A 21,804-nucleotide genomic window follows, 5' to 3' on the forward strand; every position below is an offset into this window, starting at 1 on the left:
CATTTACCTCTGTTACATTTTCAAAGCGAATATGTTGACAACCTTTCACATGGCATGTCCTCTTGCAGCCTCACATTTACACACAGTGTCGTCTGACCTCCTGTAGGTTAAACTTGAACTAAGATTTTGTGAGCCATGATGCTAATTGTAAATGCTTAGATTCTGGACGACCAGCCTTTCTTCTTTGTATGGTCAACATGCCTGACAGAGCAGTTATAGTTTGACTATTCTTTGTTGTGACAGTGTTAAAGACACGAGTAATATAGCTGTCTCGTCCACTATAGGGCAATTAATATGAATGTCATGTTCATTAAACTGCATTTGTGTATCACCTAGGGTATCACTGATATTGTTGGAATTATCAATTACCAATTGCTTGACCCTGGGCTTTGTCCGAGATGTAATGTGCCGATTCAAGAAGGCAGCGTTCTAGTGTTCAGCATTAGCACATAAAAGTGATTTATGGTTTGTATTCCCCAGCGCATAAACAGATAGTTTACAAGTTCTGTGTTAATGCCAGTTCTTGTGATGTTCCTGGTAGTCTGCTAAGGGCCTCCAACTGTGTATTTTTCTTATCTGACCAGTTATATGTTGCAAACAACGCCTCCCCTTAGAGTAAAATGCCAAATGTCTTCTGCAAGTGTTGATGCTTTGCAAGACCTGGTGCGACCTTAAATTAAAAAAAATACTATTGTCCGTTAGTATCTCAATGATTTGTTTCCAGGAAAATTCGAAAAACCACCACTAGATGGCACAATAATGCACAGCAATCTATAATAATGTTACTCTTTAAAACATATGTTTTTGATTTACATTAGACACTATCATAAAAGCAGCCACAAGGTATGAACATTCATTGTCTCAAAAAATACACTTTTATTGCGGATTTGCTTTTTTTCAGGCTTAAAGATAAGCTAGACTCACTAATTGTTTCTACCAAAATTAGCAAACTCATCTGGAAAAAACTATTGCATTGGTTACCAACATGGTGCTCAAGGTGCTTGGGAAGTGGCAATTCCCTTACCTCAATCAAAATGATCAAGACACCACTTCATGCTAGGCTGTGTATTTTCCATTAAAAGGCATAGAGCAGTCAAAGAATAATGGGAAAATGTACAACATCTTGCTCTCATGGCAGGTGTTCTAACCATAAGACATACATCGGGGAACGCTAAGGTCTATGAGAATCGATTAAAGTGTTGGGTTGACCACTGAACATGCAAAGATGATCACACTTAATCTTTATTTGGGGAGTGTATAGTTCAGAAAAGCTTTGGAAGGGACATTTCATCAAAACACCCACCCCAGTGAAGACCCTCTTCATCTATGATGGAGAAACCATATATAGACAAGCCTAACTGAGATGGCTGTAACAATGTTCACTTAAACACTTTCGTCAGAAGTCTCATACATACCAAAATTATCTGAGTGATGGTTCGGAGATACTATGAATGAACTTCACAAAATCACTCATAGGCCACATTATCCTATACAAATCTTTCATATTTTTAAACAGCGAACTATGTTACGGTGCTTGTGTTAAAAACCGGTCAGTTGTCCAAGGCAGAGTAATAAGTAGAACCCTCCTTTCTTAAAGGATGAAAAAACAAGTAAAACAAGACTGGCTTTGAAAATCTTCAAAATTATTCAAAAAGACGTAAAAATTATTGGATTAAACCATATATATTTCTAGTGCTCATAGAGATCCTCCTATAGTAAAAATGAAAATAAATTGAAACTGAGGATTATTAGAGGATGTACATTGTAGGTTCTTTATTTTTAAGTATTTGAAAAAAGTGGAGACCTAGGTCCAACAAACAGCAGTGTCATTAAAAAATATATATATATTAGACTGATTATATGGCATTAGTTAATAAAATTAAAGAAAAACTTTCTGTGGTCTCCCCAAACTTGAATGTCAAATGTATCCTTGGAGAAGGTGTGTTGCAGTACATTTCTATTCGAATTAGGCTTAAATCCTCTGAAAAGGGATAAACAGTGGTGTGGCTAGGGTATCAATGGTTTCCCTAAATTGAAATGATTCAACAGAGGCGGAAAGCATTTCATAATTGCTAGATGCACCTTTGCCTTCAGCATGACAAGCGAAACTGTAAAATTGTGTTCAAGTGTAAAATATTTTGGCTTGCAGGCTTCCTCACTATATTTCCACCCAAATAAGACCTGATTTAAAAGTTATTTTACTCTGGTTCCAGACTTTATTTATCCAACAAAGAATCAGGATAATAAGTTATCATAATTTGAAAAACTTTTTTATACTGACTCAATGTTACTGGTGTCCATATAATTATTTTCATGGTGTGAAACCAGTCTTAATAGGAGTCAGACAGTGGGCGTTGTCATTACTAAATAGTAGTGAGGTTTCCACTCTTCTATCTCACCAGTAGAGCTTCTTTTATGTTTTTTTTAGATGGCTTGACATGATCACTTCAAAGTACTGAGCACTTCACCTTCATGAAGTCCTGTTTTTTTTACGTGTAGCAACCCTCTCCCAAGACAACCAACATCACTTGAGGCCCCCTTTGCTCCAGGAGAACCACTAGGACAGAAAGGAAATAAGAGCAGAGGGTGATGACCTCTACTTAATAGATTGCCACCGATATACTATGGCTGCAATTAAAACTTCTCTTACATGGCCATTGTGTACAGTGTAGTGGAAAGCCAAGAAACGAGCAGTAGAGCAGGGTGTTAACGCACTGCAACATAAGGACTACTTTCATCAATAAGCTACAAGGCAACAATTTGGACAAAAATCAGTGAATAAGATTCCGGAAAACACACAAGATTATGATGAGCAAAAAAATAAACAAAAGACAATAACAGTGTTGCAAGTCAGGGAAAGGAAGATATCTGATAGACGCAGGGTCGGAAAAACAAGCAACTCCAGGCATATTACTTTAAAATAGGCTTCCCCGTGTCTCCGTTTAGATGCATACTGTGCGTAGCTAGCAAATATATTATCAAAAGTAATTTCCTAAAGGTTGTTTTAAGCCAGCGCACTGGAGCTGAAACGGAATCAATGGCAATTCATCATTCCAATTTGTTACATTTGTTCCTGGATTCCCGAGAGACTGCAGAAAAAAAAAGTTGTTGAAGCATTAAATAAGGCTTCAATTAGTTAGGATCACGTCTGTGAAAAGAACACATATTGGTTAATTGTCCTGCACAGGATTCTGATCCTTCCCACTCCTCAAAAAAAGCTTGGAATCTACTGGGCAGATCCTTTTAGCATGCCATCCTATTGCATACATGTGACATGAACTGCCTTAACAAGGATGGGGGTTTGCAGTTTTGCATTTAATCTTTTCTAGCTCAAGATGTGCTTGAACTTGCACCTGCATGAAGCGCCACCCAGGTACTGCGAACCAGGATACACAGGACACAGGAACCAGAGTGTGTTCAAGGACCTGAATCACGTAGTAACTAATTCTCCAGACTGAGTCAAGCGTTCGAACAACAGGGAGCACATTTTCCTGAATATTGAGATTTAAGAAGTGTATTACTGCATGATGTTAATTTATGTTACGTTATCGCAACTTGTATAGCGCAACAGCTGCCCCAACAAAGGGGCGTCCCGGCACTGACCGCAGAGCAACTGACACATGTTGGTAAAAACAGAGATTTGGACTATGGTGCAGTGAAAAGGTGAGGTATAATGGCCTTCCTAAATTCTAAGTAGTTGTCAAGGCCCAGAATGATCCAACCACTCCCGCCTTTTGTTAAAAGAAAATTCTCTGCTTCATCCAATTTCCCGGTCAAAAACTCTGCTTGACTATGAAGAAGCCATAAGCTTAATAAATAAGTCGGATGATTATTTTTTCTAATTTCAAGAGACTTTATGTTGGTGGGAATGCATTATATGAAGAACAGGGTACACACAGAAGTGGAAAAAAAAAGTTTAGATCAGCGATACACAAAGTACATCCCGGGGGCCGCTTGCGGCCCTCTTGCCCTGTACATGCGTCCCCCTGATGAACAGCAGCAGGAGCTGGTGTTTAGTTGTTGAGCTCTAATATTCAGAAAAACATGCTGAATAAACGAGCACGTATTTTTTAACATGCAAATAAATGCTTGCCCATTTATTTAACATTTTTAGACCTCCTTACACAATCCCTGACCCACCCAGACTCCCTACCACCAAACTGCTGGAATCAGTGCGGCCCTCGGACAGACGACAGACGGCACTTTGTGGCCCCTGGGCAAAGTACCTAACGATTTAGGTCATTCATCATCTGTAAGAAAATTAGCTTTAAACAAGATATCCACCAAACAGTTAAGTTTAACAGATGTCATTAGATGACAAGGTAAGAGGAGCTAACAATATTTGAGTTCATAAACCATTTTCATTATCCAAGACTATAAATATTGCATTGCTGTACAGACAGTAGAATTGCTTTTACCTGCATGAACCATTTCACACTTACTCACTAACATATCACTCAGTGAGTGATGGATTTACAACGCCTCAAAGCTGCGTATCTACTGGCTACTTCTAAAATTAAATATTTTTCAAATGTTCCTAGGATACTGTAGTCTCATTTTAAATCCACTGACGAGACACAGATTTGAAATGTAGGAATCATCAAATCACTTCACTGTGAATCACCATCATCTTGTAAAAGGTTATTCAAACCAATAAATGTTTTGTCCGTGCAATCTAAAATGCATAAAACGTCAGGATAATAAAAATGCAAAAGCAAAAAATATTCATCTATTTTCAAAACCCTGATCCTTTATCTTGCATCCGTAAGAAACAACTTACGTAAACAAGTTTTTAGGAATCCTAATACAAAAACGTTACATAAAACGTTCAAGCAAGGTCTACCATAATAATGAATTAAGTGAAATACATGTTACACAATGAATACGCTCACATAAGCTTTTTTTTCCTGTGTTAAAGATCATCAAGTAGAGTGCCTTTTGATCAAAACGCCTCATGTTTCCAATCAGGACATTAGGACTATTTCTGGCGTTTTAACTGGTAAATATATAGATGTATAAATTGGGTGGTACACCTAAAGGGAGACTAAGAGGTGCTTTGCAGTTTTGAGTTTGCAGAATGGGACCCCGTAAGCAGACGTTCCAACACTTTAGTTCCCATGTTTAAACACTGAGTTCTAAGTCACAAAAATGACTGTCTTACTTGGACTGCACCCATGCTTGTAAACTGAGTCTGCTACTGTCACCTTTTGAATAAAAGGCACTGCTAAACCAGCTCCATCAACACTTAGCATTACAAAAACGTCCACACATATGACAAACCCTCCCTCAGGCTCTCACCTCTACAAGCCTCATTCTGACCTCTGCACCTGGGTCACAGAAGTGGAAAGCAAGGAATAAGGAATTAAAAATGTTTTGCAGGTTCTTGCAGTACCCTGTTTTCACCTACCTGCTATAGGAATCCCTCCCAGGCCTGTGTTGTGCTGTTGCGCGAGATTTAAGTCCAAGAAATTGCTATTTGAGGTTGGATTTGCTGTGTGGTTCAAGTGCATGATGCTATTGCGAGGAAAAGACATCCAAGGATAGCGGGCTGCCTGGCCTGGAAAGCTGAACGAGTTGTAACCCGCCCTGTGCTGAAACTGTGGGAACCGCTGTGGCAAAACAGAAAACGTGCCGCCGAGGGAGTTGGTGGGTGTAGTGGGATGCAGGTAGCCGGAGCCAGGGCCTTTGGCAGTTGTGTGAGGAGAGGGGTTCTGAAGAGATGTGGGCGAGAGGGAGGGCTGGTCTTGAACTGACAGTTCCTTCTCAATCAGGTCTGCTAAGGCTTTGCGGGTGATATCGAAGGGATCAAATCCCAGTTCGTCCTCCTGCGGTTTGGATGAGCCGAACCCAAATGCGGCTTGCCAGTCTGTGGAGGAGGAGACGGGGATCATTTCTGTCAGAGGAGGGAGAAGAAGAAGATGGATAAGATTAATTGCATACACATTAGGCAACAAAACATTGACTCCAACCTTTTGCTAACACGGGATCTGTTCTTTCCCTTTTGAGGAGCCACAAAACTGTCTGCTCAGGCTCTGGGTGGGTGACAAGAGTTGATTAGAAATAAAAAAAAAAAACTAGCTTGTCATGGTCTACCTCGAATCTACGGAAACATTTTAACAGATTTGTGATGTTTAGTTCATCAGCTTGTCTGGGATTATATTTACTCTCAAACTGTGCAGACACGTCAAATCCTACGTCATGCGATGACCGAGACATGGAAAAATCAAAAACAGTAGCTCTAAAAAAAAATAAGCACTTGCCAAATATCTGAGGCTAAATAAAATGTGATAAAGTTACTACAACCAAGTGTTGCTCTATAGGACGATGGCCCAAGACATGACCTAGGTTCTTTGCTATAGCCAGGAATTTCATATGTTGGATGCAGGTGCCACACCAGATTACTATTTGTTCACTTTAAATAATCTAGTCTAGTCATTAGCAAAAAGACAGGGCACAGACCTCGGACTCATTATGACGGTGTGGTAAAGGTTTCCAGTACATCTATACACTTTCTGTTCGCAAACTACTCTCATTCAACCTTTTCTTTTCCAAAACCAGCTGAATGTGCAAGAGATTTAACACTATTTGACTCTTCGTTCCTGTGTTTATTTTGACTATTTTATAGTGCATGCAGCAAATCCACCACTGCCAACTACACGAGGTGCAACTACTTTTCATGTTACTTTTCTAAGGACTATGTAAAGATACTCTATATCTAGGGCAACAACAGAAGCCACATTAGATATCCAGAAAACGTCATGTTATCAACTATCAGCACAACAAAATTATTTACATAGCACGTTACTCTATTATCTTTGGAGAAAAGGAGTAGAAATTGTTATTCTGTAGCTTGAGACTGGGCATTCTATTACAATTTGTGACAAATGAGAAGGTGATGGGCCCCTCGCTCAATTCCAGATGATTTTATCAATGTTGATCGAAGGATTCATTCCTTTGGTAGTATTCCTGGTGGATACCACATTTTCCAACAGATTTCACATCTTCTGAATAACTCCAGGGCCGACTGGATCCAGTACTTTTTAGGTCTCACACATACAACACATGTGCTGTGTTGCTTGAGATTCTTTACAGTTCAGTGGGATTACAACCCGCCCACAGCATACCATATTTTTTGCAAATGCCTTATTTTTTAAATAAGCATTTTGGTATTATTCCTGGACGTGCAATGTGCTTTCCTACTTGTAACACAGGCATACAACTTATTATTTATGTTTCTTTCACACCATCTGCTGTCTCTATTGATGCTTTAGTTACTTACAGCCACAACTGTACTACGCCACGACTATGCACTACGCTACGCCACTTCACACAACTCTACACCTTGCTCTACTTTATGCCATGTCACTAATGCAGTCTCCTCTATGGCGCTTTAAGCCACGCCACTAACATTTAGCCATGCTAAACAGCAGCCAAGCTGTACAACACGGCTAAAAGACATTGGCAAAGCCAATAGCTCTCAAATAGGCAAGACCTACTAGCTTTGTCTGCAAAGAGCTCTCCAGCGCCTGTACTCGAAGTGGTAACTCTGACCTACATATGGGACCACCTGACACTGTCAGTTACTTATTTTTCAACGCCCAACTGAGAAGTATAGAGAGGAATTGAAAGATTACGAACATGATACAATCTAAATCAACTAACCACTGAAAGCATCAGCTACGGCGATGCCTCTAGTCAGGGTCTGAAAAGCCATTATAGCCATCATGCAAAAGTAATGAATGCCAAAAGGAAGATAGTTACTGACCAAGAGGTGCAACAGCTTAATGCAAAGACAGACCGGCATTGCAAAATAGACGCTAGGTACCTGTTTTGCCTCCCTCAGCCCCAGAAAAAACATTGAAAAACTGACAATCTCCTCTGATTTCACCCAGTTATCATAATCAAGAGGCAGCTCACCTACTGTCCAACCTGTGGAACTGCTCTTCATGTAAGGAAGGATGACCCGGGGGAGAGCGAGGGGGGCAAGAAAGATGAATGTGCGACAGACACACAAACGTGGCAGAATAGTAGAGCAAACATGAAGGATCAGCCTGTCTGGGTAGAATATAGGCATTGGTGACCTGTCAGAGTATACCAATCTATGACCCTGCAGGGCGAAATGACCACCACAGAAACAGTAAAGAAGCTCAAGAGACAAATAGAACAAATAGAACAACGTATGTGTCTGAATTGCTGATACCATGAAGAAAGTCAGAACTCCCACTGTGAAACAACAAAAGGTGAGCCCAGGACATACATAGAAAACCTTTCAAGAAAGAAACAAACAGATTATCTGAAGGGTGGGCATGCAGGAACTTAAAAAATAAAATAACAGCATAACAAAGCATGGCAGGAACCACCAGTGTCTGCTCAATGAGGGAAAGCGGAAATACAGTTGGGCAAGGGTCTTAAAGGTGTTAAAGCCTCAAGTCTCTAGACTGGCACCAAGACAAACTCAATCCAATGTCCTGGAAAAATAAATGTTGGGACTTTTTTGGGCCAGAAAAGTTGACGTCTTCTAATTGGCACATCTCTTTATCCCAGGGGTCTCCAACCTTTTCTTTAGTGAGAGCTAATTCTGCTCAAGGAAAGTCCTGCCGAGCTACTAGCATATTTTATCACCGTAAAATACTGATGATATGTATTAACATTACACAGTGAGTACCCTAAGCACAATTATCAGTAGTAACCACCCAAACATTCCAGGGGAAGTTATCAGCAGAATGCTATGGAAACGTTTATCAATAATAAATGCTTGTAATCAAGTAAAATTCAAATCATCACATGCTGTGTGCCACAAAGGGTATTACCACAGCAGTACGTCTCCCCAACTCAAATTGAATCATCATTCAGCTAATAACCTTAAATGTGTTTTAAAATTGCAATATTTTGTCTTCATTAGTATATTCGTTTTTGAAAATACACATATTTTTCTATCAAAATCACTTTCCACTAAGAGCAATCAAACTCAATTTTCCAGAAGAAAAACCTTTCTGCAAAAATAATTTTCCTTTAAAAATCAAATCAGTTTTCCTTGTTAGAAAATACACAGTCGCTAAACGTCAGCTTTTCATTTTCTTTGAGTATCGCCATGTAAAAATGTCTCTCATGGGCAAATTCTGCTTTAAATACCCAGGTATTGGAATCATAGACCATGCTTGCTCACCACTACCAATGCCTCCGTTATGCTATTAATGCCCATTATTAAACCAGGGCTACCACTGTGCCAATCAATCAATCAATCAATCAAATCAATCAATCTATTTATAAAGCGCACTACTTACCCATGAGGGTCTCAAGGAGCTGAGGGGTGGGGTGTGCTGCTACTGCTCGAAGAGCCAGGTCTTGAGGAGTCTTCTGAAGGTGAGTAGGTCTTGGGTCTGCTGTAGGTGGGTAGGAAGGTTGTTCCAGGTCTTGGTCGTGAGGAAGGAGAAGGATCTGCCGCCGGTAGTTCTTTGGATGTGTGGGACCGCTGCGAGGGTAAGGCTGGCGGAGCGGAGCTGGTGGGTGGGGGTGTAGAAGCTGAGTCGGCCGTTGAGTTAGGCTGGTCCGGTGTTGTGGAGGGCTTTATGTACGTGGGTGAGTAGCTTGAAGGTGGTCCTTTTTTCTACGGGGAGCCAGTATAGGTCTCTCAGGTAGGGGGTGATGTGGCTGCGGCGAGGGACGTTGAGGATTAGTCGGGCGGAGGCGTTTTGAATGTGTTGCAGTCGTTGTAGGTGCTTGGCCAGGATGCCTGCGTAGAGTGCGTTGCCGTAGTCTAGTCTGCTGCTGACGAGGGCCTGGGTCACCGTTCTTCTTTCGGTGGGGATCCACTTGTAGGTCCTGCTAAGCATGCGAAGGGTGTTGTAGCAAGAAGAGGAGACGGCGTTGACCTGCTTCGACATGGAGAGGGAGGAGTCGAGGATGAATCCCAGGTTGCGTGCGTGGCCGGTGGGTGTTGGTGCTGTTCCCAGCGTGGTCGGCCACCTGGAGTCGTCCCAGGCTGAGGGGGTGGTTCCGAGGATGAGGACCTCCATCTTGTCCGAGTTCAGCTTTAGTCGGCTGTTCCTCATCCATTCGGCGACGGCCTTCAATCCCTCGTGGAGGTTGGTTTTGGCGGTGTGGGGGTCTTTGGTGAGGGAGATGATCAGCTGGGTGTCGTCGGCGAAGGAGATGATGTTGAGGTCATGCTGGCGGGCGGCGACGTGTGCGAGGGGGCCATGTAAATTTTCAACAGCGTCGGGCTGAGGGATGATCCCAGGGGTACCCCGCAGATGATGCCGATGGCTTTGGAGCGGAAGGGGGAAGGTGGACGCTCTGGGTTCTGCCGGAGAGGAAGGATGTGGTCCAGTCCAGGGCCTTCTCTTGGATTCTGGCTTCTTGGAGGCGTGTCTTTAGTGTGCGTTGGCAGACCGTGTCGAAGGCAGCTGACAGGTCCAGGAGGATGAGGGCTGATGTTTCGCCGTCGTCGAGTTGGATCCTGATGTTGTCTGTGGAGGCGATGAGGGCTGTCTCGGTGCTGTGGTTTCTTTGGAATCCGGACTGGGATGGGTCTAGGATGTTGTTGTCCTCGAGGTAGCGGGTCAGTTGCGTGTTGATGACTTTCTCAATGACCTTCACCGGGAACAGGAGCAGGGAGATGGGCCGGAAGCTGGATGCCATCATATAATAGTTATGACCATTATTATGGGAGAAGCCGTTGCCACTCTGTCAGGAAAGGCTAAAAGCAGGCCAGTCATGCTCTATATATGTCAGTGATGGCAGCAGGTATGTAATTACTAGGCTTGTATGCACAAAATAGTAAAGGATGAAAATGTTATGGCTATGGCACAATTGTACCATGAACGGGCTCAGTTGCACCAGAGATAATACATATTTGACAGTCCTTGACACTAGGAGTAGCTTTAAGGAATCAACACTGTTCATTAGGGAAGGACACAATGTCACAACCCCACACAAAATTGAATGTGAGGCTTCTAATTTTCTCTGCCCTGGATGCATACTTTCTCCGGCTCAGCTCTTTGGTTGATCATGCTCCCAACTAACAAATGTTCACTCTAGTTCTTGCAGTCACACACTTTGATGGGTCAGCCTTGGTTACTGCTGCTACTATTCTTTGATGTCGCACATGGTGCGACAGATAGAGCAGGGCATACAACATGGCCAATCTACTTCTTAGGTAGATTTAAAGTGGATAAATATGGTTCATGTGGCAGACCCATAGGCTAACGCCGTAGCCTCCACATGCTTCAACACCCTCCACACGACCTTCAAATGGATCCCCCACATCCACAGAGCCAGAACAGGAGGCAGTTCCTTCTGCTACATTGTGGCCAAGACCTGGAACAAACTCTCCCTCAGCATCAGATGAAGCCCCACACTTTAAGCATTCAAGAAGAGCCTAAAGACCTGGCTTTTTGAATGACCGAGTTGCCTATATCCCCCACCCCCAAAGTCCCCAGCACCTTGAGACCCTTACAGATGAGTAGTGCACTCTATAAATCCCTGATTCATTGATTAATAGGCCAACAAGTGTTATCAAGAGGCCCTGCCATTTGTTTGGCTGTCTGTAACTCTTATGGGTAATGAAACGAGCAGTGCTGCCTTATTTAATATACACAGAATCTCTGAGATCGGCTTGGTTTGGCTTCACCTCTGAGAGCTACTTTGAGGGTGCTGGTGAGCCACCAGTAGCTCCTGAGCTACTGGTTGGAGACCCCTGCTTTATCCACATCTGCATAAGTAGTATGAACAGACTGGCGTACAAAATCGTTCTCACCCAATCCAGGGCAATGAGAGCCATCTTCCTTTACTTTCTGCAAAAGGCTGAGTAGCACAATTTGAAAATATGCTTAAAACTGGTCCTGTGGTCAGCTCAGTAGGAATGGTCAACCCACAGAACCACATGAAGGCAACAGCAAGGTACAGAAAAGAAGGCTTTTCTTGTTCAGAGCTGTGGCACAATGGTTGATGTAGGGAAGCTCCACGAGGTAGAAAAGTACCCATTAACAGGGTGCAGCTACCATGTATGATTCTTCAGAGATGGCCAAATCAAGTCATTCATGTTCATACTCATGCCCACCAAGTGAATTGCCACCAGGAAAATAACCCATTTCAGAGTTCACTAACTTAAGTGCAAGCTTGCCTACCAGAGTCCAGGTACTCATTCTGACTGCTCTGTTGAGGAAGTTTACAACAGTAGTGCTGTTGAAAAAAGAAACAAGCATTTACAATGCAATGATCTCGGCATTATTAAAGGTAGAGTTATTGGCATTGCTCATGACTTTTTTTATTTTTTTTAAATCATAAATAAATAGCATTGTCATTTGCATTGCCAATAGCTTAATCATTAAATAAATGGCAGTCATTTACAATGCCAAATAGCTTAATCGCTCGCATATGCATGACCTATTGCATTTACACCCACACAGAGCCACACACACACACACACACACAGAGCCACCCACACAGAGTCATTCACATAGAGCCACCCACACACACAGAGCCACCTACACAGAGCCACCTACACAGAGCCACCCTCACACAGACAGACTGGAGCAAATGGAGCCACACATTCACTCTTTGGCCTCTCTGGGACGAGATCTCGCCCCAGAGAGGCCAAAGAGTGAATGTGTGGCTCCATTTGCTAAGGGGTGAGCGAGGGGAGGCAATGAGTCTGATGGTGCAAGCCACCTCTCGTGATGTCACTTCCTGTCGTGACATCAGCGTCCCCCCACTTCTTTTAGGACTTGTGCCCTGCTACAGCCTGCAACCTTACCCCCTGAGCGCATCATATTCAGCCTGTGCCCAGGTCCGTTGAGTTCTGCCTCTTAGAGCGTAAACAGCCATTGTGTTGTCATATTAGGAAGTTGTAGTATTTAAGTCATACATACATGAAGAGATGTAGCCGAGGCAGATGTAGATAAGTTGTAAAGTAGGTTTATTTAGCCTTAGATAAGTTAACAGGAAGTATTATGCTGGAACAAGCAGCCCCACCAGGAGCAGCCTCTTAGCTACTCAGCCCATACTCCAACTCACAAACCTCACACCAGTCACCCAAGCATTCCATCCATGTCAATCACACTCACATTCTAACCTGGAACACTCACACTGGCTGAGTAGCTAGATGCAGAGAAGTGCAGTAATATAAACACTAAACTCAGAACACTACAGAAGTATAATAAACTGCGGCCTGCTGTGTCTAAACAGGAGCTATGTGTATCTTGGAAGTGGGTTTGAGCTTTTGGGGGGCTGAGCGGCTCGATTGAACGGGTTAGGCACGTTCCACGTCAGTAAGATGTGGACATAAACTGATATGTCTGGGGGGAGAGGGGTCGGTGAGCCCAACCCCCGACGGGCCTGCCCACCGAATACAAGGTAACTCTACCACATCACCACTTCATGCGGCTTAGGCCTGCGCCACATTCCTTCTCTCCATACTGTAGGTTGGCATCTTTCGTGAATTTACAGAATACTTCATGTGTTGCACGCTGCAGGCTCTGTTGGTGACATTGTTAAGGCTGCTACCAGGATTGTGGAACAGCACATGATATGCACAGAAATAACAGCGTGTCAGAGTCAGGAGTGTTGTGCATAGCCAAATCCATTCCCCAGAAGTACCAAGTCACACAATCGGAGAGAGATGGATTGTGAGTGAATGGATGAGGGAGCATGAGTTCCATTTCCTCCCTCCGAATGCTTCCCAAAGCCCCAAACCTCAGGAGAGTCGTGCATTATGTTTGCTGCTGGGAAGGGCCACACAGGTCTGTCAGTGATGTGCCAGCAGGGCAGACACTGGGGCAAACCCTTCGGCTCACATATTGCCTCCACGTCACAGATCTGTTCCCTCCACGTGTGCACACAATTAGCTGTAAATCCCTGCAGAGAGCAGGTTTATTGCTAATTGTCCTGAGGCAAGAAGCAGATAACCATAATGGCGTCTGAAATCGCCCAAGGACATAGGCAGCAGCCTCAATATCTTAGTTTTTATGGTGTTGACGGAGGAGGCGGTGAATGTAAAGTGTCTCAGCCTGTGCACGGCACAAAGCACCGTCCCCTCCTTAGACGGTGACAATTGTGCACAGTTTGGCAGGTCTGCTGGAGATGCTTCCCTTCCTGGAACAGCCCCACAGCCTGCATCGTGTGCTGTGTTCATACCGCCACGTTGGCAGACGTGGTGCATACTGCTCGTGAAGGGCTGCTACGACCCCCAGGTTACCTGTGGGGACCCCCTTCAGGCTCATATTGTCACCGGTGCAGTATTTATTAGGTTTAGCCGCTGATTTGCTGCCTCCTTCCAGTGAGACATTGGATGATGAAGAAATGAGCGAGGAGGGAATGCAGGCCTCCTTGTGGAATCTGCTTGGAGACCAATTCATCTCCTTTTCATTACTGCCCCAAGCCCATAGGAGCATCTCTGACAGTAAATGCATTTTGCTTTCACAACCCTGGAAGTAAATCTAGATGAGGAAGCAGTACCGTGGGACAACATGGTGTGCAGAGGCGACCACGTGTTAATGCTGTGCGCAGCCATCAGGATGGCAACTGTACCTCACCAATGAAGGCTGCAGACCCCGTGCCACCTTTGCCCGCTGCTTTCTCACTCCAGCTTGAGCTGAGTACTGGTAAGTATGTGCAGCAGCAGGGCAAACTTTACTCACAGGGAGAACCGGTGCAGCATGGCAACAGCGAACCAGTACAGTTTGCAGCAGTTCAAACTTCCCTCAAATATACAGTTATAAACCGAGAGACCACTCACCCATTGGCAAGCATTCCTTTCAACAGCACTTCACCCCTGGCAGACCTTCGACCTTTCCGCTGCAAAGAAAAATCTTTTTTACAGCTCACTTACTCATGTAACCCTCTCACAGACCTCTCACCTCTGTCAGCTCGCTGAGGCACCTTACATCTGGGAAGACCTTTTTCTTCTGACAACTGGCTCACGCAAGTGGAACACACACACACTGCTTAATTTGAGCCAGTGGTTTTCGGTGCTCGGCACCAGCACGTAATTCTCAGCACTGGTGCTTGTGACAGCTGCGCTGTCTTACTAATTTGGAGGGGATCACAACAATAGGTAATTATTAATTCAATGTTACTATTACTTGCCGCACAAGCCATTCTTATAAGTTTGGGGGCCTGAAATAGTCTGAATTGTCACACTTGTAGGAGTGTGATAGTGGTTTTGTCGTTGCTATCGTTGGTGGCATGGCAGAGGCAATGTGTGGTGCAAGCTGCTGTGGCCTCTTGACGAGAGCCCTGACATTTTTTTTTACAAATTAAAGCTCTGAAGGCACAAAAGCGCAACCTGGTAGTACTTACTGTTTTAGGATAGGCATGTTGGCGACGAGGCTGCACAGTGGGCTACGTTTACTCACTAGTCAAACAAACTTTGCAGTACGAATTGTACTGAATAAACCCAGAGCAGGTTCTCCCAGATTGAGATTGCCCGCTGTATTCTGATAAAAACTTTACCTCTTATTGAAACCCCCAGCACACGTCATGGCGCTGCTAAAAATGCAGAGCAGCCTGTCTGTGAAAAGTTAAGCCTACACACAGCGTGCTCCCGTAAAATAACTGCTACGCCAACTCCTGCGCAGTGATTTATTAAAGGAAAGGCAGTCAGGAGACCAGTGGTCAACTACACAGAATGATGGATTGTGGAAGTACTCCCAGTCAAAGTGAATGTATCTTTGTTTTCCTACCTCTCAGAGAATGTGTGAAACCAGAAGTTACATCACACACCGTGTGACAAACTTTGCACTGAAGCAAACACAAGGTGATGTATTTGTAACATTTCTGCAGCTGGTGTTATATGAAAAGCTGCAAACAGCTTTTGCTCCAGGGCATATTACAAAAGGATTTTTGTAATAGGGCATAAATGAGTGGTGAAACCAAATATATCATATATCGCATATAGATCATTTAAGTTGAGTAATTGATATACCAAATGACACCCTTGCCTTTGAATACCCCTTTAAAGATATAGAGCAAACTGATTTCCCATTTTGTTTGGTACATAGGTTACGGTAAATGCAACAAACTTATTTTGACTCAAATATAGTTCTGTTTTTCATGTTCATAAACAGGGAATGTATTTTCTCAACGTTTTATTATGTGAAAGCCGAAAATGTGGTGTTAAATTACTCTGTGATGTATTTATCCTCGTGCTAATACCCTTCACTCCTTTCCATAATACTCTTTCAGCAAGGCTGGTTTTCACTTCGTTTTGCATTGGCACAAAGTTTCTGTAATACAGCACATGTTGCATTATTAATATGGTGAATTTGTACACGTGTTTACACGCCTCCGAACATGTTTGCAAATGTGCCCCTAGATCTAGATTATTTATAGATGGTGGTATATGAGCACTGATGCTAAGAGAATGGCTCTGGCATGGTGTATTACCCATAATCTTATCGCCATGCCTTCCTCGTCAGAGGTTTTACTCATAAGGTGAACGAGTGCTAATCCAGGAAGCAGGCAAGTCACTTGAAGTCACTTGCTCTATTTACATTTAAAGCCCGAATATTGGGAAGGCATGGACTTGGCATGATGCGGATTACTTCTAAGTAATCTTTCCATTACCACCTCATCAGCCTTCTCTGTCGCAGTCCTTAGCCTTAACGATGTACCAAGCAGTCTTATTTTACACCCTCAGCAAAGACAGCAGGCTGAGAACCACTCCCTAAAGGTGATAGAGCTAAATAATATAAGTGTCCAGCACAGCCCAGGGGCCCGCACTGCAGATCTCCACCAAACGGGCCATTTTTCTGCCCAGGAGCAGACGCACTTCTAGTAGATCTGCCCCCAATCTGACCGGAGAGAGGCACCCAGAGACCTGGTGTTCCTTGGGGATAGCTTAGGGGATCCGTGAAACACATTTATAAAGAAGAGAACCCAAGTACATGCCTATTACTCCTCTGCCACTTTACGTCATGTAGCTGGGGGTCAAAACAGGCTACAAAGACCACTACCCAGCCACAGCTAGATGTCAACTTACATTAGGACAGACGTCAGAATCAGGGCACAAGTCCTAAACAAGACAAAATCACTTAAATTGAATGAGGGCTGTCTAAATTATTTCTAAACGACTCGTATAGTAAATAGAGGACTAGACGTCACATTTCAAAACAATGCTGATACTTTTATACACATTTGTTTTCACCTATCAGCTCTTAATCGTTTCTCAACAGCAACACAAACACATGGCCGTTATTTATTTCCAGAAATGTGTCACAGGCGCAGCCTCTAGCTTCCGTCACGTGTTGGCATAGAAAGAGGACAAGCGTGGAATTCGTCTTTCTAACCTATATAAAATTACCACTTTTTAGAACTAATAGGTTGGAATCCCATGGGGTCGACTTTGCCGTTTAGCCTTTCTATGTGGATGAATAGGATATATTGCGTTTGATAAAACTAAGTGAAGTAATTTAAACTGTAGCAGCGATTAACCAGAATAGTGGCAGCGAGCGCCTTGTTAAAAAAACATATTATGGTGCGGTCAAACCACGTTTCTGAGATGGGATTGACAACATTGAATACGTCTGCATGAGTATATTTTTAAGCTTATTAATCGTTAACACTCAGACTCCCTTACCCTCCAGGTAAAATGTTCTCGCACGCAGTAGTTTTGCACTTTGTGCTCCTCACCCGGAAGCGGAAGAGTTTTTGCCAGTTGAGCTAGAGCCGCGGAGCAGCTGTTCTGGGCGTTCTTGACTCTTCCATCTGCTATAGCTATGGCCGTCAATAACTCGTCCAATCCGCAGAGGGCCAACAAGATCCTATGGTGAGTTCAAATGGTACTTAGGAGAAGGAATTCTGGGATACCCAGGTGGGCTGGGTGTTCCTCGGGGCAGTAGGGTCGGCATTATATAGTTTGGCATTTGTGGAAGGGTAGATGCCTGGAGAATGGTCATGAATGGTATAGCCTAGAGAGGACCCGAGCACGAAACGGTTGCCGCAAAGCTAAAAAAAAAAAAACCAGATTCGGGGGCGTGTTTTTGGGTGAGTGACGGATGACGTCACAGAGAGAAAGAACCTAAAATACACGCCGTCGAATCGGAAAAAAACGGGGCTTGAACCGAGTGACGCCCCTCTCCTCCAATGGCTGGCCTCTGTTTAGTAAGCCAGCCAATGGAGAAGAGGGGCAGGTTCCAAGCCCCTCTAAGAAACATTAAATCTTGGGCTCCCCCCACTGCTACGCAGTGCGACGGTCCTCGACCTAAAAAAGTGACTTACCTGTACACTGGTACTTCATTATTAATATCTTTCAGAGATTCAAATGCTTGAATCTTCCTTGTCATCATGGTGAGTCCCACGGTAACAGTAATAAAAAAGCAAAGCGAATACATTAGCATTACGCATCACATTGGGCACAACAGACATTGCTAGCCAATTCGCATTGTTTTAATGCATCCAAACTTCAAATAATCAGAGTAGGGATTCTGAAGCACTCGCGCCCTGAAGAGCCACCATACCTCAAATTTCGAGCAAGAGTGTAAAATAAGGAAAATAAGAGGTATTAAAATGGTGAGCCTCAACCGGGAGGAGGGAGGGCTGCATGTAAATCTATGAAAGATATCAATACTGGAGAACCAGAGTGTACAGGTAGGAAAACTTGTTTTTCTCCAGTATTACATCGTTCATAGATTCACATGCTTGAATCAGACTAGTAAGCAGTACCAAATAGAAATTGCAGTGGGTAAGGTAAAAAAAATCCCACAATGACGGGAAAAAAAACCCTGAATTTAAATTTAATACCACCAGCATAAAGAAACCATAGAGCTGTGGAAAAAATATTGCATAACTGAACTGCGATAAAACTATGCGATAAACCATTTTAAATACGGTATTTGAATTTAACCAAAATGTATGTACCTTAATGAGGACAGGTGACTAACACCACCTGCCGAACTGCGACATTTGCCTTTTTTTACGTAATCCAGGCAATACTACCTGGTGAAGGTGTGGGCATTAGCCCACGTCGCAGGCCTGCAGATGTCTGGCAGCGATATGCCTGCAAACAGGGATAAAGAAGCAGTAACCTTTCTTGTAGAATGTGCGTTCACTTTCGAAGTCAATGGTCTTCCTGATTTCTCTTAATGGTTGCAGAAACTCAACGAGCAATATCGGCCTGTGACAAAGCCATCCTTTCTCGGTGGAGCAAAAGAAATCAGGAGTTGATCAGATTTCCTGAACGTCTTGGTTCTATTCAAGTAAAACCACAGACGTCTGACATCAAGAGAATGTAACGAATATGCTACTTACCAGTATGCATCTGTTCTTGGCATGTAGGGCTGCTGACATTGATATCTGTTGCATAGATTGCCGCCTAGTGTTGGGTCCGGATGATTGCACATTGTTGTCCTGGAAGAGTCTTCGAAGTATCACGAGATAGGTGGCTCCTCCCCTGGACTACAGTGCGCATGGGCATCGACTCCATCCCCAGATTGTTTTTAGCCATTGTGGCAAAGATGGAGTGTAACACTGTGAGTGATGACCATGCTAAGAGTAAGTGTAAGTGCTGCAGCCACTACAGGCGCCGGGGAGGAAGGCGGGCGATATGAATGTCAGCAGCCCTACATGCCAAGAACAGATGCATACTGGTAAGTAGCATATTCAGTTCGAGGCATGTGGGCTGCTGAATTCATATCTGTTGCATAGAATACATAGCAGTTCCTCCATTAGTGGCGGACCCCTGTGCCAGCTGCAGCAGTTTGAAAAAGTGTTTTTAGAACAGCCTGCCCTACAGCTGCCTGCTGTTTGGAGTGCACATTAACACAGTAGTGTTTTGTAAATGTGTGTGTGGTAGACCATGTGGCTGCTCTACAAATGTCTTCTAAAGGAATATTTCCAAGGAAAGCCATGGAGGCCCCCAACTTGCGGGTGGAGTGTGCCCATGGGGGGATTGTTAAAGTGCGCTTTGCTTTTTGATAGCAAATTTGAATACACTTAACGATCCACCTGGCTGTACCTGCTTTGGAAATGGGGTTGCCTTTGTGTTGTGCTGAAAAGGCAACAAAGAGATGTTTCGTCTTCCTAAAATCTTTGGTCCTATCAATGTAATACATTAAAACTCTTTTGACGTCAAGAGTGTGTAGCATTCTCTCCGCCACCGACTCAGGATTTTGGAAGAACACAGGCAGTTCAATAGTCTGATTGATATGGAACTGTGAAACCACCTTTGGAAGAAAATTAGGGTTAGTGCGCAGCACCACCCGGTTGGAGTGAATTTGTATGAATGGCTCTTGGATAGTTAGTGCCTGGAGTTCATTAACTCGTCGCAGAGATGTAATTGCTATCAGGAAAGCCACTTTCCATGTTAAGAACTGAATCTCGCATGAATGAAGAGGCTCAAAAGGTGGACCCATCAGTCGGGTGAGGACCACATTAAGGTTCCATTCAGGGGCTGGTGGGGTCCGGGGAGGAATGACTCGTTTGAGTCCTTCCAGATAGGCTTTAATGGCAGGCACTCTGAAAAGGGAGAGATGCTGCCTGTTTTGGAGATAATTCAGAAAAGGGGGTGGTGATGGACAGAGCATCTGAGTTAAACAGAACACTCATACCCAGTCAAAAGATCAGGGCTTGATCCATCACCGTTTTGTAGCTCACTGCACCATCCCAGCTCAGAACCTGGCTATATGCAAATTATTCTGACCCTGGCCCAGTGCATCATGGGAACAGGGCAGACCAAACTACCAAGCCAATTCTTTACTGGAAAGGAAACAAGCTTCCGGGGACCGGTTTCTGGCATTGCAGCCGTCTTCGGCCCGGCTCTGCCCTGTTCCCATGATGCGCTGGGCCAGGGACAGACTAATTTGCATGTGGCCAGGTTCTGAACTGGGATGGTGCAGTGAGCTAAAAAAACGGTGATGGATCAAGCCCTGATCTTTTGACTGGGTATGAGTGTTCTGTTTAACTCAGATGCTCTGTCCATCACCACCCCCTTTTCTGAATCGTTTTGGCCACTATAGGAGTGGCAGGGTATGCCCAGATGTGAGTCCCTTGCTCACTGCACCATTAGGATTCAAGCAAGCCGGGCCGAAGACCGCTGCAATGCCAGAAACCGGTCCCCGGAAGCTTGTTTCCTTTCCAGTAAAGAATTGGCTTGGTAGTTTGGTCTGCCCTGTTCCCATGATGCACTGGGCCAGGGACAGACTAATTTGCATGTAGCCAGGTTCTGAACTGGGATGGTGCAGTGAGCTAAAAAACGGTGATGGATCAAGCCCTGATCTTTTGACTGGGTATGAGTGTTCTGTTTAACTCAGATGCTCTGTCCATCACCACCCCCTTTTCTGAATTGTTTTGGAGATAAGCCGCTATGGCGGATAAATGTATCCGAATAGAAGCATAGGCCAGATTGCATTTGTAAAGATGTAACAGATAACAAATGATGTTGTGCGTAGACGCGTCAAGCGGGTTGATGTTGTGGTCTGCACAATAAATGACAAACCGCTTCCATTTCGCCGCATAGCATGCTCTGGTGGTGGGCTTTCTTGCCTCCCGTATGATATCTACGCAGTTGGGAGGCAAGTTGAGGTAGCCAAATTCTAAGACCTCAGGAGCCAGATGGCCAGGTTGAGCTGTTGCGGATCTGGGTGCTGAATGTCGCCATGGCTCTGCGTCAAAAGCCTGGGAGTGAGGCGCAGCCTTTGATGCGGTACCACGGAAAGTTCTAGAAATGTGGTGTACCATGGTTGTCGTGCCCACGTTGGAGCAACCAGGATGAGCGTCATCGAGTGTTGCTTCAGCTTGCGTGCCACCAGCGGTATTAGAGGTGCTGGGGGGAAAAGCGTACGCAAATTTGCCTGACCAGTTTATCCA

General features: G+C 44.1%; 1 protein-coding gene across 9 annotated transcripts in view; it reads right to left on the reverse strand.

Moving 5' to 3' along the window:
• Positions 1 to 21,804, reverse strand: part of CNOT4 (CCR4-NOT transcription complex subunit 4) — a 681,024-nt gene that overhangs the window by 172,187 nt on the left and 487,033 nt on the right. For all 9 annotated transcript variants that reach the window (XM_078671728.1, XM_078671694.1, XM_078671703.1 and 6 more), the window contains one exon: positions 5,408 to 5,893. In XM_078671728.1, coding sequence (XP_078527854.1) covers positions 5,408 to 5,893 — 486 coding nt within the window. The remainder of the gene's footprint in view (positions 1 to 5,407; positions 5,894 to 21,804) is intronic.

This window comes from Lissotriton helveticus, chromosome 1_1 (genome assembly GCF_964261635.1).
Source record: "Lissotriton helveticus chromosome 1_1, aLisHel1.1, whole genome shotgun sequence".
In the NCBI taxonomy this organism is placed as follows: Eukaryota; Metazoa; Chordata; class Amphibia; order Caudata; family Salamandridae; genus Lissotriton; species Lissotriton helveticus.